Genomic DNA, 25,881 nt, shown 5'->3' on the forward strand with positions numbered 1-25,881 from the left:
ATGTAAAATTATACATCTAGAAACACAGAATGCAGGCTGTACTTACAGGAGGGGGGACTCTCCCCTGGGAAGCCCTAACTCTGAGAAAGACTTGGGAGTGGGTGGTGGATAATCAGCTGAACAGGAGCTCCCAGTATGACTCTGTGACCAAAATGGCTAGTGCAATCCTGGGATGCACTTACAGGGGAATCTCGAGTAGCTGTATAGAGGTTATTTTACCTCTGTAGTTGGTGCTGGTGCAACCAATGCGGGAATCTTGTGTCCAGTTCTCTTGCCCACAGTTCAAGAAGGATGCTGATAAATTTAAGAAGGTTCAGAGAAGAACCATGAGAATGATCAAAGGATTAGAAAACCTGTTTTGTGGTGACAGACGCAAGGAGCTCAATCTGTTTAGTTTAACAAAGAGAAGGTGAAGGGACCACTTGATCACAGTCTATAATTACCATCATGGGGAACAGAAATGTGATAATAAAGGACTCTTCAATCTTACAGGCAAGTGATTAATAAGATCCGATGTCTGGAAGTTGAAGAGAGAAATTTAGATTACAAATAAAGTATAAATTTGTAACGATGAGGATTATTAATTGTTGGAACATCTTACCAAGGGCTGTGGGGGATCCTCCCTCCCTGGTAATTTTTAAATCAAGATTGGCTGTTTCTCAAAGATCTGCCTGAGGAATTACTCCAGGGCAGGTCTCTGGCCTGTGCTACACAGGAGGTCAGACTAAGTGGTCACAGTGGGCACTTTGGGTCTTGGGATGTATGAATCCCGCTGATCAGATTCAGTGTCAGATGGAGCCTGCAGCCATTCACAAGGAGTAGGGACCCTGGGATACTTTGTCAAGCATCAGGCTCTTAATCCCATTGCCCTGGCCAATTAGCATCTTAGCTGATGAGCCATGAACTTTTAACTTTTGGCACTATGGTGACTGGATGCAGAATTCTTCTCCATGTCCTCTCTAAATGACGGCCAGATTTCTCTCGCCTGTTTCTCAGCTGCACCCTGGTGGTGGCTGCATATCTGTGGTGAGGAGTGAGACCCTGATAGGTGGTAGCTGTGTGTGGAGGCTGTTCAGACCTGTCAGTGGGAGGCTCTACGTTCCCCAGCGTCACTACTGATCAGATGCACAGGAACCTCCCTGAGTGTTTATTCCATTGGGGTGTCTGCAGACTCCGATATCTCAGAAGTGGCTCAGCTCCGACTGGTGAACGGCCCGAGTCGCTGCACTGGGAGAGTCGAGGTGCTTCACGACGAGCAGTGGGGAACCGTGTGTGATGACAGCTGGGATTTAACTGAGGCCAGAGTTGTGTGCAGGCAGCTGGGCTGTGGGACGGCGTTATCAGCCCCAGGAAGGGCTCAATTTGGGCGAGGATCTGACCGTATATGGCTGGACGATGTTCAGTGCAAAGGGACAGAAATTGGCCTTTCCGAATGCAGAGCTCGGCCTTGGGGAGACAATAACTGTCACCACGGAGAAGATGCTGGTGTTGTTTGCACAGGTAATCCTCATTTCACAGTGCGTGTTGCAGGGAGCAGGGTGGGAAGCTCATTACAGGGCATTGTCCCCTCACAGCCATTACTAACCCCAGCATGGTGCTTGAGGCCTGTGCTTCAGGGAGCTGTATGGTGGTTCCAGTAGAGGACACTCTCCTCTCACACGCTGTGGTGACCCTAATTCCCCTCTACGGATCTATAGGCCTGTGCTGCAGGGAGCGACATGGGGCTCAGTAGGGGGTGCTCTCTCCGTGAAGTCAGTGCTGGCCCCTGTGCCCCAGTGCAGTGACAAGGGGCCTGTGCTGCAGGGAGGAGGCCTGGGTGTCAGTAGGGAGCGCTCTCCCCTTGCAGTTGTGCTTGCCCTAATGCCCCAGTGCAGTGCCATGGGCCCCTAGCATGAGGAAGCCTTGTCTGTGCCCGCTGGGGGGCAGCTCTCCAACTCCCTCAGCCATAGGCCACACAAGCTGTGCCCTCTAGGCGTTGAGGCATGGCCTCTCTCCAGGTTGGCAATAGGCACACTCCAGCCCCCAGCCCTCCGAGTGTCCCCCTAAAGCTCCCAGCCCCTGTCCCACTGGGCATTCACAGCAGTCACAGATCCGCTGCTCCCAAAGGAACAGGGCCCCCAGCTGACCAGCTCCACCTCCACCTCCCATCTCTTCCCCAATCAATGCACAGCCCTAGTTCACTTCATAGTGACAAGGGCAAGTGATTTCACAAAGAGTAGAGATTCGAGGAGTAGCAAGGAGAAGGGTTGGAAAGAAATGGTTCTATGGCCAATAAAATCACACCACCTTGACTAGAGCCTAGACTCACTGAACGAGATACTTTTCTGTCTGGTAGAGCAACGCTCACCCCACCGTCCTTCCAGGGTTTTACTCCAGGCTTGGCTGTGATCTCCTGTTCCTGAGACAAACACTGTCAGCCGCCTCCTGGGTGAAAGGGAGCTCTTGTCCCCTCTCCTCTTTCTTTGTAGGTACAGACCATTGTCTCTTCCCAGAGGAGGTCTCTCTTCGGAGACATATCCTGGGGCTCTTTGTCTTTGTAAATTCTCAGGCCCCCACTGGGTCCAGACAGTGAATATAGCCCGTCTCCACGGCTGTGCTTTGTTCTGTGTGCTGATTGGCTCAGCCGAAGGGATTGCCATGGCGCAGGTGACAAGCTTCACTTCAGCACTTCTGCAGCCTCATATTCCACATTTTACATCTCTCTTCAGCTATGTCCCATACAAACATCTTGCCCCCATTAGGGTGATGAGTGGGCTGCTGGCTCTTGGTAGAGACCTCACATGCCACCTTTGATGATCTATTGTACATATATCTCACCCAGGGGATCCCCGTATAACTCTAGGCATCCCTATGCCCTCTGCCAGTTGGCATCTAGTTATCCCTGGGCCAGACCCCCCTGCAGCACAATGGGGGGCTGGGTAACTATAGCTTCCACTGGTTGGATTTGGTGTCAATGGAGCCTGCAGCCGCTCACTCAAACTAAAAATCCAGGGCCAATTTCTCAAGAACCAATATCTATAATCACTGTGTTCCGAAGGATTTGCATCTCAGGAAATTAGCCCAGAACCTGTAACTTCCCCAACAGCTGGATATAGGACACTTCCTGTCCTACACAGCCTAAATATTTCCCTGTCCTGTTTCTCAGCTGCCTTGTCCTACCCCAGAACTGGCTGCATGTCAGTGGGGGGAGTCTTCTTCTATTGCATATTTCACAAGTCAATATCTATGTAACCCTTCTGCGAGGTGGAGTCAGCAGCGATCAGGGCTGAATTCAATATCTAGGGGTTCCTTTTCAGCAATACCACAGAACTGGCTTGAGTTCCCATCCAGTAACCTGGGACAATTACACACCACCCCCTGGGTGTTTCTATGAGGCAAAGCTTCCCCGCTCACAAGCACAGAATCTCAGTGCAGAAAAGAAACTTTTTAATAAAAGGAGGGAAGTAACCCAGCGTTAACTTGACAAAACGCCGGAAATAGGTTTAATCATGACCAAACCACCTATCCCAGAGTACATTGGACAGTGTCTTGCCTCAGGTTCTTTAGTCCAGCAACCAAAAGTTCCTTTAACATGCCCCTCCCTTCTCTCTCCACCACACCCCACTCACAGTGGTTGTCCTTAGTTAGTGAAGATGCAGAGGTGCACCTGTGTGAGTTCAGCTCCCACCATGGGGGTGGGGAGGAGAGCGCCTGGCTCGCTCTGCTGTCTGGGTGCTTGCTCTGGTGGCAGCTGCCCTGCCAGCCACTCACCACTGTGCTCGCCCTCACCTTCTGCTGCCCCCGGCCTCTCTACTGTGACCTCTGCAGGTCTAGCTCTTGAGTCTCTACCCAGCTCTCAGTGACTGTCAGCTCTTAGTGGAGAGACCTTGGTGCTGAAGCAGGCTGAGCAGAAACACTGTCTCGCAGCAGGTGATTTCAGCTCTAGTGATCATTTAAACCAAAAAGACTCCTAATAGAGCCTTAATTAGCTCTACCTTTGAAGGGGGTGGGGTAGCAGATTGAACCATGCCTAGACCTCTTAGACAGAGCCCTCAGAAGAAAAACCCATCTTCACTCCCTCTCACTCTTGATAGGGGTCTGGTGTCTGAGCCCCCTGGTTAGTGAGTTCAGTTCAGTTGTGGGTGACCCCCTCAGTCAGGGCAAGCTAAGCACAGTTGTGCTGCCCTTTACTCACACAATCAGGGTAACATTTCATTGCGCCTGTATTCAGTACTACAGTGATTTGTAACCCAACACCAGGCAACACAGCTCTTTCTGCTGGATACCTAGGCAGAGTGGGTGTGTCCATGTAAATACAGTCTGGTCCTGAAGCCTTTTCCTCTCCCCAGCTCATCACTAGCTGTCAGGGGATAGCTCATTCCAACCTTGCTTACCTCTAGCTAAGGGATCGGCAACCTTTGGTACGCGGCCCATCAGGGAAAGCCGCTGGCGGGCCGGGCTGGTTTGTTTACCTGCAGCGTCTGCAGGTTTGGCCGATTGCAGCTCCCACTGGCCGCGGTTTGCCGTTCCAGGCCAATGGGGGCTGCGGGAAGAGGCTGTCAGCACATCCCTCGACCCGTGCCTCTTCCCGCAGCCCCCATTGGCCTGGAACGGCGAACCGCGGCCAGTGGGAGCTGCGATCGGCCGAATCTGCAGATGCTGCAGGTAAACACACCATCCTGGCCCGCCAGCAGATTTCTCTGACGGGCCGCATGCCAAAGGTTGCCGATCCCTGCTCTAGCTTGTTCAGCCATCTGACTGTGCATCCTCAAGGTCCAGTCTTCTAACGGGGCTCTCCTCCATCACGTGTGACCATCTGTATTGCTGCCCCACCTCTTGTTTCATTAACCTTTGCTCTCTCTCGTCCTCCCACTCTGTTCCCTGGTCACTCCTTACCGTTCTTTTTACAGCTTCTGCCACTATTAAAAAAAGCTGCCTATCACTTACCAGAACAATTTACCTTTCCCCTGCTCTATGCAAACCTTAATTTTAAAACAACACCTTTATGAAATGGTGGGTAGCTATTATCCATGCTTAACAGAAGAAGGAACCCAAACACAGAGGATTGCCCCAGATCACTTTGTGAGCCCATGGAACAGCCTGGGCTAGAACCCAGGCACTTCTACTCGTTGTATTATTATTTCTAATTTGAATTCCAGTCGCTCTTTGAAGATGTAACGGCTGCTTGAGAAGATCAGGCTAAGCCAAAACTCTGCATTGCAGCAGTCCCTCTGGCCAGTCCTGTCAGGGGCCCGTGAAACCTAGTCCAGGATATGTGTCCCAGGTTGCAAATAGGAAGATAGAAGTTAGGGCTTCTGAAATTCATCAGCAAGCCAGTCTCTGTATCCCAGAGTTGCCGCCCCTCTGTGAGGACACAGCTTCTCAGCCCAGCGCTGCCGTCATTCACCTGAGACTGGTCCTGGGCTGGCAGCACTAGACATGAGTGCAGCAATAGCTGCCACAAAACGATGTTGCCAAGTCAGTCGTGGCAAGTCAGGAGGAATCACAGGGGCAGGTGTTTCCTTCAGGAGGGGGCCGATCTGCTTGGAGGAAGTGTGCATTGCCTCTGCACTGGGCGCAACCCTTGTCAGCCTGGAGCGCAGCAGGTTGCTGCCAGCCGTCACTGCGCTCCAGTCAGTTCTCACGGGGGATCATAGAATCATAGAATATCAGGGTTGAAAGGGACCTCAGGAGGTATCTAGTCCAACCCCCTGCTCAAAGCAGGACCAATCCTCAACCAAATCATCCCAGCCAGGGCTTTGTCAAGCCTGACCTTAAAAACTTCTAAGGAAGGAGATTCCACCACCTCCCTATGTAACGCATTCCAGTGTTTCACCACCCTCCTAGTGAAAAAGTTTTTCCTAATATCTAACCTAGACCTCCCCCACTGCAACTTGAGAGCATTCTTTCTCATTCTGTCATCTGCTACCACTGAGAACAGTCTAGATCCGTCCTCTTTGGAACCCCAAATGGCTCTGCAATCACATCCGCAAACTCCTTTAGCATTCTTGGATGCAGCACATCTGGCCCCATGGACTTGTGCTTGTCCAGCTTTTCTAAATAGTCCTGAACCACTTCTTTCTCCACAGAGGGCTGGTCACCTCCTCCCCATGCTGTGCTGCCCAGTGCAGTAATCTGGGAGCTGACCTTGTTCGTGAAGACAGAGGGAAAAAAAGCATTGAGTACATTAGCTTTTTCGCTTTTTCCACATCCTCTGCCTCCCCCGTTCAGTAAGGGACCCACACTTTCCCAGATCTTCTTGTTGCTAACATACCTATGGAAACCCTTCTTGTTACTCTTAACATCTCTTACTAGCTGCAACTCCAATTGTGATTTGGCCTTCCTGATTTCACTCCTGCATGCCTGAGCAATATTTTTGTGCTCCTCCCTGGTCATTTGTCCAGTCTTCCCCTTCTTGTAAGCTTCTTTTTTGTGTTTAAGATCAGCAAGGATTTCACTGTTAAGCCAAGCAGGTCGCCTGCCATATTTAATATTCTTTCTACACATTGGGATGGTTTGTTCCTGGACTCTGGGTGACGTTTTCAGGGAGCTATGGAGCCAACACATGTAAATTCAATGCTGATGTCAGGCTAAGGCAGCCACTAATGACACGGGTGACTGTGTTCATCTCCCAATCACCAAGGTGCTTATGACAGTGTTGTACCAATAAAATAAAAACCAGCAGGATCTTATTAAAGGGAAAAAGGCAAAATACCACATTTATTGTGAATACAGAAAGAATCATAGTAACCAGTTAGTTATAGTTATAACATTCCATTCAATCTCATATTTATTCACACATTCATTCATACAAACATACACACACAGGTTCTGCAAGGTTGTTATCATAGTTACCAGCCTTAGAGTTGCTCATGCCAAGCCACTGGCCAGGTGGCCTGGACATGAGGAGGGAGCAGGGCCTTGTCAGATGCTCATCTGATGCTCCTGGAAGTTGGTTTGCAGAATCAGACCCCAAAGTTCTCACTTTTTAGAGTCTATTTTTATAGGAATTTCTTCCTATGCCAGTCTATGGGAATTGCTTCATCATGCTGTTGCTGAATCAATCAGCAGATAGCACATTCCTGAGGGCTCCGAGCTGCTAGATGTTATCTTGTTCTTTGGTTCTCCCATTCTTGAGGCTGTTGGGTGGATTCCAGTCTGCCCTCCGGGGGGGTCCTCTGGTTATTTCCACTTGACGCCTTCTTCAGCCGATGGACACTGGATTCTTAGGCTGGCACCTCCCTGATCATTCAGTTATTATCCACACCAAGCATCCATCCACATACATCCTCTATCTCTATTTTAATCACAATTGTTAATACAACAAAAGGGTGGGGAGTCTCTGGGTGCTGTTTCTGTTGTTAGAGTATTGCTTTGAGTCTCTCTCTCTGTGAATTGCTTTGAGAATAGACTCTGTCTTAGAATGTACTAACACAATTAGCAGCTTGCAAGTTTCACACATAGAGGGAGAGAAACAGCACCAAAAACCAAGAGACCTCTTAATTAGTAATACCCTGGAATTTAAACTCTGGGGAATCAAACTCATTTGTGATTTTAATACAGAACTTCTTTAATATGATCCAACATAATCCCCCTTTTGACACTAAGATTTATAATCATCAGTGTCACTTTCTATGTAGCCTATTCAAGAGAAAGTACTGTGAGGCAATTTGAGTTTGTGATTCCAATTCATGCCACATACATGATCCTAGTGATGTATCTTTACTACAAGGTTCTGGGGCAACAGGCAAGGTGAGGCACACCCACTTTTGAGGAGTCCATTCGGTACAACCTCTCGTGTCCAATAGCTTCCCTCCCTCCCCAGCCCACTGGCTCAAGGTCCAGGGTAGCCAAAAGGATCCCATGTGTAATATGGGGAATGGGTTAACCTTCAATACCTTTGCCTCCAGGGACTGTTGGTGTGCAATTTTGACAACAATTTCTCCCATTAACAAGTCGGGTTTACAGTACTAGAAACATATTGCATCCATTCATATTGATAAGTGTCAAACAATGATCTCTTTCTTTTTTTAACAAATGCATCAAACCCTTAATATTTCCCAATATGACCCAGAACATTTTGTGTTCCAAAGTAGCTAGTGCAAGTATCTGCATTTCAGTGCATCCCATAGCTATGGCTGTGTAGTTTCCTATTTCTAATATTTTTTTTTTCTTATGGATAAGCCATGTGGTAGTATTAAGCCATTACTAAAGATTCCATCGGCCTTTTAGGTTACCAAGACCAATTTGGACCAAGTCTACATTGGCATGTACTTGTTTTTGTATCAGGCTGTCCTGTAGCTGGGACAGAAAGCTTAATTTATTTTTAAGTTCCTGGAGGTCTTCAGTATTTTTTTTTTTAAACACACAACAGTGCTAGCAACAAGACAAAACACAAGACAAAACACAGAACACAATTTCTATTGTGACAGTAGATTCATGGTATTGGGTTGCTTTTCAGCTGGCATCAGCTTTTCCTGATTTTCTGAAAGACAAAAAGAACATGTTTCTACCCCTTTTGGGGTGGCAGATTATTGCTTAAAATCTTTCTTTTACAAATACCCTTGCTGATTGCAGGCAAAACAGAGAAATTGCCCCCACATTTTCCTGTTTTTGTTCTATAGGCAGGCCAGGTTTCAATGGCTTTTATCTTTTAAGGGTTATGGGGAAATTATCCCATTGTTTAGTCATTAAATTCCTGAGTTTTTCTTCTTATACAGCAGACCAAGTTTATAATGTTTTTCCTGCTGTGTTAAGCTTTAAGTTTTATTTACAGGTAATAACCGAGAAGCATCATTACCATACGACCTTAAAGGATTTTTCCAAAAATCGTACACACTATACGTTGTTACAGGGATACTTATTATCATTAAATTTATTAAAATTATCTTGTTATCCCATGCCTTTTATTTAGACCATTTGTTTGCTGACCAGGTATGTCCTTTATCTGCAGCTCCTTTGTGCTGCTAGTTCTTTCCTTCCTTTATCATTTAGGTAATTTGCATTTTCACAGAAGCTTCCTGCTCTTGGATTTAAAGCCATCAGCAGCTCAGAGACTCTATCTTAAAAGGGACACAATCAACTTTCACCAGAGTTTTGATTACTTTTAACTTTTGCTTCCAAAACACACAGCAATCTGAAAAAGAAAACCCAACCTATTGTGGCTCCCTTTGGAGCCCTAATAGCATTTTAATTAAGTAGCATGGTATGTTTGCATTTCTTTTGCCCCTTCTACAGTATACCCTGCACATGTTCTGGGGCAAATGCACATTCCTTCCATAGTTTAACTTCTATAACATTATCCAGATCCATTTTTACATAAGGTGTCACTATTTTTTTTTTTGCTTACAGAGTTTTCATGTACCTTTGTCAAAGTGACAGTCTGATTACTCAGAGCCATTTTAAGACTCAGTGTTTCTAACATTGCTTCTTTTTGTTTTGTGCACCTCACCCCTGCTGTTGCTTCAGAGAGGCACTGTCTTTTTTTTAATTTTTTTTTTACTACAACTCTCATCTGCTATTTTGTTACAAAAACAAACAAACAAAAAACAAACAAAAAGAATCCAAATTTTTTTTTTTATATTCTCCTGATTTTGACTGCCCTGCTGCAGCCACAACTTAAAAACATTTTAAATTTTGTAAAGCATTGAGTTACCTTTTAAGGGTTAAATGCCAAATCCCAAAGCCAAACAACACTAATTACCTGTGTCTAGCAAAAAGGTCTGTCAGTTTTGCAACTTTGAATTAAAGAGTCAAATGGATTTTTAGTGGCATTATTTAAAACAAAAACAAAACTAACTGGTCCTTAGAACTTTACATATTTACACACACACAGACAGATACATACACGTTTTCTTTTCCTTAACATCCCTTCCACACTGCTCTGTTTTTTACATCTTACATTCCCTTTATACATTTGAGGCAGTTAAGTTCCAATAGAACCCTCTTATGTTCTTTTATCAAATTTGACTAAATTGTCCAGTCAAATGATTTTAATCAGATAGTTTATTTTTGCCTGGCTAATTTACAGACATTCCTTTGGAAAAGGGCCCATTTTTCTTTCAGAATGGCTGCAAAGAAACCAAGAATGCTCTTTCTCTAACACTTTTCCGTTTTAACATTTTCGGTTAAAAGTTGTTTGGGTGAAATACAAAGTTTAACTGCTTAATTCCCTCCAGCCTCTGCAGAGTTAACTTTTTTTTTTTACTCTTTTCTCTTTGTAATTATGCCTGGGGGTGCCGTACATAGGACCTTCTCCCCCTTTACCTGCCTCCCTCCAGCCTCTGCAGAGTTAACTTTTTCACTCTTTTTGTATTCCTGGAGTGCCTCTTTCACTATTTTCAGCTGGCTTTGGGTATTTGTAGCCAGCACCTTCCAATTGTCTGCTCCCTTTTCCGTTTGTGCCTTTTCCTCTTTACATGAGGACAAGCGGAGGGAAGAATCCTTACATGCCTCCCACAACAACCAAATTGCTGCTGCATCTCTTTTGGCAGCACTAGAAGGTTTGTATATGAGGATATACTGAGCCAATCTATCCTCTAGGTCCGAAATAGTGCAGACATCAGCTAGGGCTTGTTTAGTCCAAGGACTGTGCCCAAATTTTTGAAGGATTTGTTTAAAAGGTGTAATTTCTTTAACAAAAGGTGAGGTTGGAGTTCCTTCTGACTCCATTCCTCCCTCTGGTACTCGCTTACCCTGTTTTCTTTTAAACATCTTAACATGGATATTTCAATCTCTTTGTCACTGCTGGTATTACATAGCAAGTGACACAGCCTAGATTCTGAAATCATAGCTTAATCTATGCGTTTTTCCCCTGCTACCTTCCCGGAGGCCAGCAGGTCCCCTGCTACCTTCCCAGAGGCCAGCAGGTCCAGTTAACCTATTTCTCCCTGCTACCTTCTCGGAGGCCAGCAGGTCTGGTTTAATCTGTTTTCCCTACTACCTTCTCGGAGGCCAGCAGGTCCCCTGTTACCTTCTCGGAGGCCAGCAGGTCTGGTTTAATCTGTTTTTCCTGCTACCTTCTCGGAGGCCAGCAGGTCCCCTGCTACCTTCTCGGAGGCCAGCAGGTCTGGTTTAATCTGTTTTCTCTACTACCTTCTCGGAGGCCAGCAGGTCCCCTGCTACCTTCTCGGAGGCCAGCAGGTCTGGTTTAATCTGTTTTTCCTGCTACCTTCTCGGAGGCAGCAGGTCTCTTGCTACCTTCTCGGAGGCCAGCAGGTCCGGTTAACCTAATAGAAATGCCTAGCTCACTAGAGCTGGCGGTGTGCACACCAATATTTACAATAACTGAGGTTTTTTACCAATATTCCCCCTTTCGCATTTCTCCACCAAAATGTTGTACCAATAAAATAAAAACCAGCAGGATCTTATTAAAGGGAAAAAGGCAAAATACCACATTTATTGTGAATACAGAAAGAATCATAGTAACCAGTTAGTTATAGTTATAACATTCCATTCAATCTCATATTTATTCACACATTCATTCATACAAACATACACACACACACACACACACACACAGGTTCTGCAAGGTTGTTATCATAGTTACCAGCCTTAGAGTTGCTCATGCCAAGCCACTGGCCAGGTGGCCTAGACATGAGGAGGGAGCAGGGCCTTGTCAGATGCTCATCTGATGCTCCTGGAAGTTGGTTTGCAGAATCAGACCCCAAAGTTCTCACTTTTTAGAGTCTATTTTTATAGGAATTTCTTCCTATGCCAGTCTATGGAAATTGCTTCATCATGCTGTTGCTGAATCAATCAGCAGATAGCACATTCCTGAGGGCTCCGAGCTGCTAGATGTTATCTTGTTCTTTGGTTCTCCCATTCTTGAGGCTGTTGGGTGGATTCCAGTCTGCCCTCCGGGGGGTCCTCTGGTTATTTCCACTTGATGCCTTCTTCAGCCGATGGACACTGGATTCTTAGGCTGGCACCTCCCTGATCATTCAGTTATTATCCACACCAAGCATCCATCCACATACATCCTCTATCTCTATTTTAATCACAATTGTTAATACAACAAAAGGGTGGAGAGTCTCTGGGTGCTGTTTCTGTTGTTAAGAGTATTGCTTTGAGTCTCTCTCTCTCTGTGTATTGCTTTGAGAATAGACTCTGTCTTAGAATGTACTAACACAATTAGCAGCTTGCAAGTTTCACACATAGAGGGAGAGAAACAGTACCAAAAACCAAGAGACCTCTTAATTAGTAATACCCTGGAATTTAAACTCTGGGGAATCAAACTCATTTGTGATTTTAATACAGAACTTCTTTAATATGATCCAACAACAGCATCTGCCCTGCAGCACTGCACAGTATCCCACTGGAGGGAATACCAGCACCAGGAGTGAGGGTGTAAATCTGCTCCCCAGGAGGTTCCTGCCAGTAGTGTGGGAGGTGATCTTTTTCATTAAGTGCTCTAGTGGGAGCAGTAGGTCAGACTGCAGTCCAGTCTGCCTAACTAGGTGAGAGCTGGCTGGGAGGGGAGTGGACAAACTTCAACATTGCCCAAGTGATTAGCCTGGTCAGTGGTGGGGAGCCCTTGACAGGCAGTGGTTGTGTGCAGAGACCGGTCAGATCCATTGGCAGGAGGCACTACGTTCCCCAGCGACACGAGAGATCAGATGCCCAGGAACCTCCCTGAGTGTTTATTCCCTTGGGTGTTTGCAGACTCTGGCATCTCAGAAGTGGCTCAGCTGCGATTGGTGAATGGTTCGAGTCGCTGCGCTGGGAGAGTCGAGGTGTTTCATAACAAGAAGTGGGGAACCGTGTGTAATGACAGCTGGGACCTACAGGATGCTGGAGTCGTGTGCAGGCAGCTGGGCTGTGGGACGGCGTTATCAGCCCCCACCGGGGCTCACTTTGGGCAAGGATCTAATCATATCTGGCTGGATAATGTCAGCTGCACAGGGACAGAAGCTGCCCTCTCCCAATGCAGGACTACGCCTTGGGGAGACAGTAACTGTACCCACGAAGAAGATGCCAGTGTTGTGTGCTCAGGTAACCCTCCTCCATCACTTCACTGTGGGTGGTGCAGGGATTGGGCTGGGAAGCTTTCAGCACAGACCCAGCTCTCCTGTCTGAGTCAGCACTGACCCCAGTGCCCCAGCATGGTGCTAAGGGCCTGTATTGCAGGGAGCCTGTTGAGGGTCACAGTAAATGTCGCTCTTCCAATGTTGTCAGCACTGACCCCATTTTCCCCACACAGTTCTACATGCCTGCGCTCCAGGGAGCTGGATGGCGGCTCAGTAGGGGGCGCTCTGCCCTCGCAGTCAGTGCTGAGCCCAGTGTCCCAGCACAGCACTTAGGGCCTGCGCTGCAGGGAGCGGTACGTGTGCCTCAGAGAGAGACCCTCCCCGTCGCTGATCGCTCTGATCCACCTGCCCCGCTACAGCACAATGGGGCGCTCGGTAACTGTGGATCCCATTTGCAGGATTTGGTGTCCAATGGCGCCTGCAGCCACGCAGGGTCCCCTTTTTAAAGTGTAGGGCTCCTACCACCATCACTCCGGGTGATTTCCGTCTCAACTAATTTGCCTGAACCTGTAATGCCCCACACAGCTGTGACTGGAGACTGGGTTCTTCCTCACTTCCTCTCCTACACAGCCCAGGAGTTTCTGTGCTCTGTCTCTCAGCAGCCTTGTTCCACCCCAGCGGTGGCTGCATATCAGAGGTGGGGAGTGAGTCCTTGAAAGGCAGGTGCTCTGTTTAGAGGCTGTTCAGACCTGTCAGTGGGAGGCCCTAAGTTCCACAGCATTACTAGCAATAAGATGCACAGGAACCTACCTGAGTGTTTATTCCTTCGGGGCATTTGCAGACTCAGACATTTCAGAGCAGACTTCGCTCCGACTGGTGAACGGCCCAAATCGCTGCACTGGGAGAGTCGAGGTGCTTCACAACCAGCAGTGGGGAACTGTGTGTGATGATGACTGGAACCTACAGAATGCCAGAGTTGTGTGCAGGCAGCTGGGCTGTGGGATGGCGTTATCAGCCCCAGGCAGTGCTCACTATGGGCGAGGCTCTGACCCCATCTGGCTGGATGACGTTCACTGCACAGGGACAGAAGCTGCCCTCACCGAATGCAGGGCTCGGCCTTGGGGAGACAATAACTGTCACCATGGAGAAGATGCTGGTGTCAAGTGCTCAGGTAACCTTCATCCATCACGTCACGTGTTGTGTGCTCAGGTAACCCTCCGCTATCCTGGTGGATGCTGCAGGGAGTGGGGTGGGAGCTCAATACGGGGCAGTCAGTTCAGATCCCAATGTAACAGCACTGTGCCAGGGACCTGTGCTGTAGGGAAAGCGTGCGGGTTCCTGAGAGACTGCTTTGCCCTCGCAGTCAGTGCTGGCCCCCATGTGGGTGAAGGTACTGTGCTGTAGGGAGCTGTTTGGGGACCACACAAGGGGGCCTTTCCCTCTGGAGTTCGTGCTGACCCCAGTGTCCCAGGGTGCTGACGGCTGTTGTGCTGTAGGAGGCAGGGTGGCGGTTTCAAGAATAACGTCCTCCCATTGCAGGCAGTGCTGGCCCCAGTGCCCCAGCACAGCTCTTAGGGCCTGTACTGCAGGGAGCGGGGTGGGGGCTCAGTAGGGGGCGCTCTCCCCTCGCAGTCAGTGCTGAGCCCAGTGCCCCAGCACAGCACTTAGGGCTTGCGCTGCAGGGAGCAGCACGTGTGCCTCAGTGAGAGACCCTCCCCGTCACTGATCGCTCTGATCCCCCTGGCCCATGATAGCACAGTGGGGCACTGGGTAACCGTAGATCCCATTTGTGGGATTTGGGGGTGAATGGAGCCTGCAGCTGCTCAGAGGCAGTAGAAACCTGGGATCCCTTTATGAAGAGTGGGGCTCCTTCCCCCGTCACTCCGGGTGGTTTCCATCTCAGCTAATTACCCTTGAACCTGTTATATCCCCCACTGCTGTGACTGGAGACAGAGTTCTTCCTCACTCCCTCTCCTACATAGCCCATGAGTTTCTGTGCCTGGTCTCTCAGCAGTCCTGTCCCACTCCAAAGGTGGCTGAATGTCAGTGGTGGGGAGTGAAGCCCTGACAGGCAGTTGCAGAGGTGGTTCACAGCCGTCAGTGGGAGGTGCTACTTTCCCCCGGGTCACTAGTGATCAGATGCACAGCAACTTACTTGAGTGTTTATTCCCTTGGGGTGTTTGCAGACTCAGACATTTCAGAGCAGACTCAGCTCCGACTCGTGAATGGCCCGAGTCGCTGCGCTGGGAGAGTCGAGGTGTTTCACAACCAGCAATGGGGAACCGTATGTGATGACAGCTGGGATTTAACTGAGGCCAGAGTCGTGTGCGGGCAGCTGGGCTGTGGGACGGCGTTATCAGCCCCAGGCAGGTCTCAATTTGGGCGAGGCTCTGATCCCATCTGGCTGGATAACGTTCACTGCACAGGGACAGAAGCTGCCCTCTCCGAATGCAGGGCTCGGCCTTGGGGAATCCATAACTGTCACCACGGAGAAGATGCCAGTGTTGTGTGCTCAGGTAACTCTCATCCATCACTGTGGGTGTTGTGGGGAGCGGGATGGGGGCTCAGTAGGGGGCGCTCTTCCCTCACAGTCAGTGCTGAGCCCCGTGTCCCAGCACAGCACTTAGGGCCTGCACTGCAGGGAGCAGTACGTGCGCCTCAGTGAGAGACCCTCCCCGTCGCTGATCACTCTGATCCCCTGCCCCATTACAGCACAATGGGGCGCTGGGTAACCATAGATCCCATTTGTGGGATTTGGGGTCGAATGGAGCCTCCAGGCACTCAGGGGCAGTAGAAACCCTGGGTCCCTTTATAAAGTGTGGGGCTCCTACCCCCATCATAGTGATTTCAATCTCAGCTAATTACCCCTCAATCTGTAACATCTCCCACTGGTGTGACTGGAGACAGGGTTCTTCCTCACTCCCTCTCCTATATAGCCCATGAGTTTTCATGGCCTGTCTCTCAGCTGCCCGTTCCCACCCCAGAGGTGGCTGTGTATTAGTAGGGCAGAATGAGCCCCTGCCAGGCAATTGGTATGTGTAGAGACTGATCAGATCCGAGGCACTACGTTCCCCAATGTCACTAGTGATCAGAGGCAAAGGAATCTCCCTGAGTGTTTATTCCCTTGGCGCATTTGCAGATTCAGCCATTCCAGAGCAGGCTCCAATCCGACTGGTTGATGGTTCTAGTCGCTGCGCTGGGAGAGTCGAGGTGTTTCACAACCAGCAGTGGGGAACCGTGTGTGATGACAACTGGGACATAACAGATGCTGGAGTCGTGTGCAGGCAGCTGGGCTGTGGGACGGCGTTATCAGCCCCTGGAAGAGCTCAGTTTGGACGAGGATCTGACCATATCTGGCTGGATGACGTTCACTGCACAGGAACAGAAGCTGCCCTCTCCGAATGCAGGGCTCGGCCTTGGGGAGATAATAACTGTCAGCATGGAGAAGATGCTGGTGTCAAGTGCTCAGGTAACCTTCATCCATCACGTCACTGTCAGTGCTGCAGGGATCGGGCTGGGAAGCTTTCAGCACAGACCCAGCTCTCCTGTCTGAGTCAGCGCTGACCCCAGTGCCCCAGCATGGTGCTAAGGGCCTGTACTGCAGGGACCCGGTTCGGGGTCACAGTAAGTGTCGCTTTTCCCATGGTGTCAGTGCTGACCCCATTTCCCCGGCACAAGTCTATGTGCCTGTACTGCAGGGAGCGGGGTGGGGGCTCAGTAGGGGGCGCTCTCCCCTCACAGTCAGTGCTGAGCCAGTGCCCCAGCACAGCATTTAGGGCCTGCGCTGCAGGGAGCAGTACGTATGCTTCAGTGAGAGACCCTGTCCCGGCACTGATCACTCTGATCCCCCTGCCCCACGACAGTACAATGGGGCGCTGGGTAACCGTAGATCCTTTTTGTGGGATGTGGGGTTGAATGGAGCCTGCAGCCGCTCAGGGGCAGTAGAAACCTGGGATCCCTTTATGAAGTGTGGGGTTCCTCCCCTCATCACTCGGGGTGATTTCCATCTCAGCTAATTACTCCTGGACCTGTAACATCCCCTAAAGCTGTGACTGGAGACACGGTTCTTCCTCACTTCCTCTCCTACACAGCCCATGAGTTTCTGTGCCTGGTCTCTCAGCTGCCCTGTTTCATCCTAGCGGTGGCTGCATGTCAGATTTGGGGAGTGAGTCCTTGATAGGCAGGCGCTGTGTATAGAGGCTGTTCAGACCGGTCAGCGGAAGGCGCCAAGTTCCCGAGCATCACTAGAGATCAGATGCACAGGAATCTCTCTGAGTCATTATACCCTTGGGGTTTTTACAGGTTCACTCAGTCTAGGCTTTGCTCCATTCCAACTGGTGAATGGCCCAAATCCCTGTGCTGGGAGAGTTGAGGTGCCTCACAATCAGCAGTGGGGACCGTGTGTGACGACAACTCGCAGTTATGTGAAGCTGCCATCATGTGGAGGCAGCTGGGCTGTGGGACGGCGCTATCAGCCCCAGGCAGGGCTTGATTTGGGCTAGGGTCTGATCCCATCTGGCTGGATGATGTTCACTGCACAGGATCAGAAGCTTCCCTCAGTGAATGCATGGCTAAGCCTTGGGGAAATCATAACTTTCACCACAGAAAAGATGCCAGTGTTATGTGCTCAGGTAACCCACATCAATCACCATGATGCAGGGAGGGGGATGGGAACTCAGTAGGGGCACTCTGCCCTCACAGTCAGTGCTGACCCCAATACTCCAGTGTGGTGCTGAGCACCTGTGCTGCAGAGAGCAGCTCAGGGACCACCATGCGAGCTGGATGTCAGTGGTGGTGATTCAGCCCGGGACAGGCAGTCACTGTGTGCGGAGGCCATTCAGACCCCTCAGCGCTACGTTCCCCAGCATCTCTAGCAATCAGAGGGACAGGAATCTCTCAGTGTTTATTCCCTTGGGTGTTTGAAGGCTCAGGCATCTCAGAAATGTCTGCTCCAGCTAGCGAATGGCCACAGTCGCTGGGCTGGGAGAGTCAAGATGTTTCATAACCAGCAGTGGGAAACTGAGTGTGATGGCAACTGGGACTTACATGATGCTTGAGTTGTGTGCTGGGCTGTGGGACAGCGTTATCAGTGCCACATGGGGCTCGGTTTGGACATGGATCTGACTGTCCCTGGCTGAATGATGTTAACTGCACGGGGTCAGAAGCTGCCATCTCCGAATGCAGGGCTAGGCCTTGGGGAGATCATAACTTCAATTATGCAGAAGATGCCAGTGTTGTGTGCTCAGGTAACTCTCACCTTCCTTTGCCCTGTTGATGCTGCAGAGAGCCTGTTGGGAAGCTCAATAGAGCATGCTTTCCTGTCTGAGTTAGTGCTGACCCCAGCACCCCACCACTGTGCTGTGAGCCTCTACCGCAGAGAGGGGTGTGTGTGCTGTGTGGAGAGGCCTTCATCCCCATTTGATTGTTCTAGTTAGTAGAAAATTGATAAGGGAAGCAAAGGGGCAGAATAAGACATCTATGGCCAGCAGAGTTAATGGCAACAAGAAAATATATTAAGAACCAAAAGAATAAATATATTTTTAAATATAATTTTAAAATAAATATATATTTAAATATATTTTAAAAATATATTAAGAACCAAAAGAATCCTGACAATGATATCGGTCCATGCTTAGATGGAAATGGGAGAAATATCAATAACAATGCAGAAAGAGCAGAAGTGTTCAATAAATATTTTCGTTCTGTATTTGGGAAAAAGAGATCGTATAGTTTCACCATATGGTGATGATAATACTCTGTCCATTCCACTGATCTGTCAGGAGGATGTTAAACAGAAGCCACAAAAGGTAGATAGTTTAAAATCAGCAGGTCCAGATCATTTGCATCCAAGGGTTTTAAAACAGCCAAGTAAGGAGCTGGACTGTTATTATTGATTTTCAATAAGTCTTGGAGCACTAGGAAAGCTCCAGCAGCCAGGAAGAAAGCTAATGTTGTGCCAATTTTTAAAAAGAGTAAAAGGGATAACTCGGCTAATTAAAGGCCTGTCAGCCTAACGTCAATCCCAGGGAAGATAATGAAGTGGCTGATATGGGAGTCAAACAATAAAGAATTAAAGGAGGGTAATGTAATTGATGGAAATGAACATGGGTTTATGGAAAATAGATCTTGTCAGACTAACTTGATTTTTTTTTTTGGATGAGATTACCAGTTTGGTTGACAAAGGTAATAGTGTGGATGAAATAGACTTAGACTTCTGTAAGGTACCGCAAAATATTTTGATTAAAAAACTTAGAACAGTATAAAATTAACATGGCAGGGAGTGGTTCTTGGACCTATGATATTTAACATTTTTATCAATGACTGAGAAGAAAATATAAAATCATAGGCATTAAAATTTGCAGACGATACAAATTGGGGGAGTGGTAAATAATGAAGTGCATAGGTTACTGATTCAGCCTGATCTGGATTGCTTGGTAAACTAGGTGCAAGCAAACAATATACATTTAAATGTAAATTTCTATATCTAGGGACAAAGAATGCAGATCATGTTTACATGATGGGGGATTATATCCTGGGAAACAGTGACTCAGAAAAAGATTTTCAGGTCGAGGTGGACAATCAGCTGGGCATGAGCTCCCACTGAGACTCTGTGGTCAAAAGGGCTAATGCAATCCTGGGATGTATTAAGAAAGGAATCATGAGCAGTAGAGAGGATATTTTACCTGTATATTTGGCACTGCTGTGGCCATTGCAGGAATATTGTATTCAGTTCTGGTGCCCACAATCCAGGAAGGATGTTGATAAATTGGAGAGAGTCATAGAAGAGCCACAAGAATGATTAAAGGATAAGAGCCTTACAGTGATAGGCTCAAGGAGCTCAATCTATTAACAAAGAGAAGGGTAAGAGGTGACTTGATCACAGTCTACAAGAATCTACCTGGGGAATAAATATTTAATAAAGAAAAGGAGTACTTGGGCACCTTAGAGACTAACAAATTTATTTGAGCATGAGCTTTCATGAGCTACAGCTCACTTCATCAGATGCATTCGATGAAGTGAGCTGTAGCTCACGAAAGCTTATGCTCAAATAAATTGGTTAGTCTCTAAGGTGCCACAAGTACTCCTTTTCTTTTTGCGAATACAGACTAACACGGCTGCTACTCTGAAACCTATTTAATAAAGGGCTCTTCCATCTAGCAGAGAAAGGTAGAACAGGATCCAATGGCTGGAAGTTGAAGCTAGACAAATTCAGAGTGGAAATGAGGTATACATTTAGAATGGTGAGGGTAATTAACCACTGGCACAAATTACCACAGGTTGTGGTGGATTCTTCATTGCTGACAATTGTTAAGGCAAGAATGGATGTTTCTGTAAAAGCTCTGCTCTAGGATCAGACTAGATGCTCAAAAAGGTACATTGTAGCCTTGGAGTCGATGAATCTATGACCCCCTGCCCTGCTATGGCACAATGGGGCACTGTGTAATCACAGACCCCACTGGTTGGGTATGGTGTCAAATTGAGCCCGTAGCCAATTACATGGACTAGAAATGAGAGTCACTTTGTCAAGAGTAGGTCTTGGATCCCCATTCTTGTGGCCAATTTGCATCTTAGTTAATTAATCCTGAACCTGTAATGTTCTTCTGGAGCTATGATTGGACTCAGGCTGCTTCCCCACTTCCTGTTCTAAACAGCTGGGCCATATTTCCCTGTCCTGTTTCTCAGCTGCCTGGCCCTACCCAAGAGGTGGCTTCATTTCAGTGGCGAGGAGAGATCCTGTTCTCCCATTCTCATGCAGTCTCGGTGGGTGGAGCCTGTTCAGACTAACAGAGTTTAAGGCTGGAGGGGAGCGTTTTGAGCATTGAGTCAGGCCATCAGCAAAACAAGGCTAGAGAGAATCTCTCTTGAGTCAAGGCCACAACTTCTGTTTGAGTTGTAACAGATTTTTAAGAAAGACGCCCAGTCTTCTTCTTCCTGTATAGACTTAAAGTGCCAGAGGATCTCACATGTCCCTAGATACATTGTTTCAGGAATTAATTAACCTCACTGGTATCAATGCCCTGATATTTCTGAATATATCTAGCTTCAGTCACTGGATCTCATTCTGTTTTTGCCTGCTGGATTCAAGAGCCCTCTGTGTCCTCCAATAGGTACTGATAGAGTGTAATCAAGTCATCTGTTAACTTTCTCTTAATTAAACTAAATAGGATGAATGAACTGTAAGGTGGATAGAAAGCTGTCTAGATCGTCGGGCTCAACGAGTAGCGATCAACAGCTCAACGTCTAGTTGGCAGCTGGTATGAAGAGGACAACAAGGCGTCCAGTGACAACTTAAAGACTAACAGATTTATTTAGGCATAAGCTTTTGTGGGTAAAAAAACCCACTTCTTCAGATCCATGGAGTGAAAATTAGAGATGCAGGGATTATATACTGACACATGAAGAGAAGGGAGTTACCTCACAAGTGGAGAACCAGTGTTGACAGGGCCAATTGGATCAGGGTGGATGTAGTCCACTCCCAATAATTGATAAGGAGGTGTCAATTCCAGGAGAGGGAAAGCTGCTTTTGTAGTGAGCCAGCCACTCCCAGTTCCTATTCAAGCCCTAATTAATGGTGTTAAATTTGCAAATGAAGAAGAAGACATCAGGACATCAGGAATGGTAACATACAAAAGCCAGTAGGAGAACACTTCAGTCTTCCTGGACATTCTATAACAGATTTAAAAGTAGCCATACTTGAACAAAAAAACTTCAGAAACAGACTTCAAAAAGAAACTGCAGGACTAAAATTCATTTGCAAATTTAACACTATTTCACTAGAAGGGTGGTGAGGCACTGGAGTGGGTTACCTAGGCAGGTGGTGGAATCTCCATCCTTAGAGGTTTTTAAGGCCTGGCTTGACAAAGCCGTGGCTGGGATTATTTAGTTGGGGTTGGTCCTTCTTTGAGCAGGGGATTGGACTAGATGACCTCCTGAGGTCTCTTCCAACCCTGATAGTCTGTGATTCTATGACAGAGCTTCCTACGTTTTTTTCATTGTGATGCAGGTTTTCCAGAACTCAGACCCTACTTGGCGCTCTTTTCTAAACCCTTTCCAATTGGTCATCATCCCGTTTGAAGAGTGGACACCAGAGCTGGATACAATATCCAGTAACGGTCTCACTAATGCTGCGTACGGAGGTGATACCACTTCCCTGATCCCACTCAACATCATTCTCCAATTTATACATCCTGGGATTGCAGTGGCCCTCCTAGCTACAGCACCGAGCAGAGAGCTCATGTTCAGTTGGTTTCTACCATGACCACTACATTCTTTGCGGAGTCATTCCTTTCCACATTACAGCCCCCCGTGCTGTACACGTGACCTACATTCTTTGCGGAGTCATTCCTTTCCACATTACAGCCCCCTGTGCTGTACACGTGACCTACATTCTTTGCGGAGTCATTCCTTTCCACATTACAGCCCCCTGTGCTGTACACGTGACCTACATTCTTTGCGGAGTCATTCCTTTCCACATTACAGCCCCCTGTGCTGTACACGTGACCTATGTTATTTGGCCTATATCCCAAAAGGGACTCAGGCAGCCACATCCCAGTGCAGTCAATGGGACTTAGGCACCTAAATACCCTTGAAGACGTGGGCCTTTTTTCCTAGGTGTGTGACCTCACACTTGTCTGTGTTTAAATACATGTTGTCCAAATGAGTCCATCTTACAAAGTGACCCAGTTCGCTGTGTAGAAAGGACCTGGCCTCATCATTATTTACTGCTCCACTAGTCTTTGTGTCTCCTGCAGACTTTACCAACAAGGAATTGATATAGCCTTCTAGAGTAGATAAAGATATTGAATAGCACTGGATCAAGACCAGATCCCTGTGAGACCACACCAGAAACAATCCCCCCCCCCCCCACCCCTACGGATTATGTTGGTTCTGTATAGTGTTAATGTTTCTTATCAGAATATCTAACTCCTTACAGAGTCTAAGTATGGGCAACCTTCTGGCAGGTGGAGCCGGCAGCAAGGGTCAGGGTCCATACAAAACAGAAGAAACACAATACAAAACAAAGCAAAACAGAACCGACTCAAGCCCCCACCCACTGATCTGGGAAAATTAAACACCACCTCGGGCGCCTTGCAAAGGCAATACTTGCCAACTTGCAAGCACTGACTCTGCGTATAGCAAAGATAATATCTAATGAAAAGGCAAAAGGAACCCGCATTAGTTTGGGAAAACATCACAACCACCATTCAAAAGCATATGACCATGAGCAAATACCCACCCCAGAGTATGTTGGGCAAGTGTCCTTTCCCTCATTCAGATCGTGCTTACATATAGTACATAAATACTGTTATATTTATCAACCGAACCTGTAATCCTGCTTCTTCCCAAAGGCAAAACAGAAATACTGATCTCCCATGTCTGCCTTTTCTGCATCCTTATTGACAGTTTTACCATCCCTGCCATGCATCGGATCTAGGCCATTCCTAGGATTTCTGTTTGTTCCTGATACATTGCAAACACAACTTTTTACTGTAGTTACTCCTTTTTGATCGGAGCAGTTAGCTAATTTTCAGGATCAAGTGGGTTGTTTCTGATAGAAGGGGAGATTGAAGATGCTGTAGCTAAGCGGGCAAACATGATCCTGCGATGTGTAAGTGGAGGAATATCAAGTAAGAGGAGGGAGACAGTTATTAACATTGCTGGATTTCTGCAACGCAGTCCTGGTTATGTACAAAGCATGTACAAAGTCCCGTCTCGCTGAACACAGCAGAAATCAAACTAAGGGGGAGAATTTCGTTGCTCACAGTTCAAAGTCTCTCTCAGCTCACCCTGACCCCAAGGCTCTTAGCAGGTTTCAGAAGGTCACATGATCAGCGATTCTCTGGCTGTGTCTGGGCTTCTTTGCTCCTTCTCTGCGTCATTCTCTGTAACTTCAGACTCAGATAAAGATCCAGCATCAGCCCCATCTGTTGGTATTGGTGCTGTCTGCACTGATCACTAGAGCTTTCCCCTCCCCACTGCCAGTTAAATGAGAATTTAAAACAATAACTCCTAGGAACCCAGGTACTCTGCCATCCACACAGGTTTCCTTGTCACCCTGCCTGCTCGAGTCCTGTATTCGCTCATGGAGATATCAGTCATAGCTGGACGTAGATTATCAGTGAGTTCAGGGCTCATGCCCTCTCGGTGAGTGAGGCCTATCTGTGGTGGACAGGCTGTCTGTAGAAGATGGCAGTGTGCTGAGGTAAGTTGCATCATTTCGGTATCAGCAAGGATAAATTGTTCAGCTTTTAATGACCATGTAAAATCCCCTCCAAAAAGGAGTACGTTCGGGATTGTTTTCCAGGAGGCTTTTTCCAGGCGTGTAGCCGCTGCTGCACCTTCTGTCCTTCCTGCACGGGCATTCCATTCTCCTCTCTCCTGGCATCTCGTGTCTGCCACGCTCCCTTCCGGCTCCTCTTTTCCTCCACCTGCTGGAATGCTGTCCTCAGGCCACTGAGACAAGGCCAGGGTTATGCTACACAATTACTTCGGTATAACTACGTTGCTCAGGGCTGTGAAAAATCCGCACCCCTGAGTGACGTAGCTACACAGACCTCAGCTCCCCATGTTGAAAGTGCTATGTTGGCAGGAGAGCATCTCCCGTGGACATACCTACTGCCTCTCACGGAGATGGAGTTAGTAAGCCAACTGGAGAGCTCTCCCCTCGACTGAGAGCAGTGGCTTTCAATCTGTGGTGACAAAAGGTTGTCGTTACCATAGAACCGTGGTTTTCAGCCTGTGGTCCATGAACCCTTGGGGGACCACAGACTATTTCTGAGATTTCCAAAGGGGTCCCCTCCTCCATTCGAAATATTTCAAGGTTCGCAAATGAAAAAAGGTTGAAACCCCCTGGCTTAGTGCGCCTTCATCAGAAGCGCTACAGCTGCACAGCTACAATGAGTTGGTAGTGTCGAGCTGCCCTAAGACTCCACCGTATCTCTGACCTGTGTAGGTGCAGGGGGCCTGGCCAGTTCTTGCTGCTGAGCATCAAGTCCCTGAGAAGCCCGGGTTTTCAGGGTCCACAGATTATCTCAGAAGCAGAGTAAGGCATAGTTGATTGATGGCTGTGCTAAGATAACAAATGATATCTTCTTTTCCCAATCTTGTTGGTCTTCATCAACTCAGGCTGTAAGAATGGAACCAGTGGTGTGGTTTACTCTCTCCACTGCCCCTTTACTCACAGGATAGGCAACACGGGTACTCACCTTGGTTATCTGGAGTTCTCAGCAAACCTCGTGCAGTAACCGTGATACAAATTCCTTCTCCTCATAACTGCAGACGCAGCCTGGTGGGATGAACTGCAACCCTATCTGTTTCATCAGTGCAGTCATAGCTGTTTCAGTCCTTTCACCCTTCAGTCACTGCAGCACCACATGCTTTGGGAAAGTGTCGTACATGGTCAGTGACTATTTCCAATTTCCAAGCAGTGTTTCTGGCAGTGGGCTTTTCAAGTCCATCTGTGTCACCATTAGTAGGTTGGGGCAGGGCATGACTCCCAAAGGACTTTTGCCTCTCCCTGCTGACAGATAAGACAGGAAAGTATCAGATCCTTAATATCTGCAGAGAGGAGCAGCAAGAACATGTGTTGGATACATAACTCAGGTTATTGGGTCTGACGAAAAAGGGAGACAAGCTTCTTGCAGCATACATGGGAACTGGGGAATACTGCAGTGTGTCAATTTGCCAAGGCTGTTGAGCTCTGTGATAGGGTGAACCCAGGGGGATGGAAGGATGACTTAGCCAATTGGAGGGGAGATGAGAGGAGGACACCTTTGCCCAAGGGAGGGTGAGCGATCTCCTGCCTCGCCTTGCTTAGGGAGTGTGAGTAATCTCCTGCCTCACTGTGTCCGAGGCAGTGTGAGAGATCTCCTGCCTCACCCTGCCCGAGGGAGTTTGAGCGATCTATTGCCTTGCTGTGCCTGAGGTAGTGTGA

The 25,881-nt window shown here is 47.9% G+C and overlaps 1 protein-coding gene across 1 annotated transcript in view; it reads left to right on the forward strand.

Moving 5' to 3' along the window:
* LOC144279295 (scavenger receptor cysteine-rich domain-containing protein DMBT1-like) overlaps positions 1–25,881 on the forward strand; it is a 52,529-nt gene that overhangs the window by 8,752 nt on the left and 17,896 nt on the right. The window contains exons 7-11 of the mRNA XM_077840776.1: positions 1,171–1,500; positions 12,643–12,972; positions 13,795–14,118; positions 15,140–15,463; positions 16,087–16,416. Coding sequence (XP_077696902.1) covers positions 1,171–1,500; positions 12,643–12,972; positions 13,795–14,118; positions 15,140–15,463; positions 16,087–16,416 — 1,638 coding nt within the window. The remainder of the gene's footprint in view (positions 1–1,170; positions 1,501–12,642; positions 12,973–13,794; positions 14,119–15,139; positions 15,464–16,086; positions 16,417–25,881) is intronic.

This window comes from Eretmochelys imbricata, chromosome 23, assembly GCF_965152235.1.
Source record: "Eretmochelys imbricata isolate rEreImb1 chromosome 23, rEreImb1.hap1, whole genome shotgun sequence".
NCBI lineage: Eukaryota > Metazoa > Chordata > Testudines > Cheloniidae > Eretmochelys > Eretmochelys imbricata.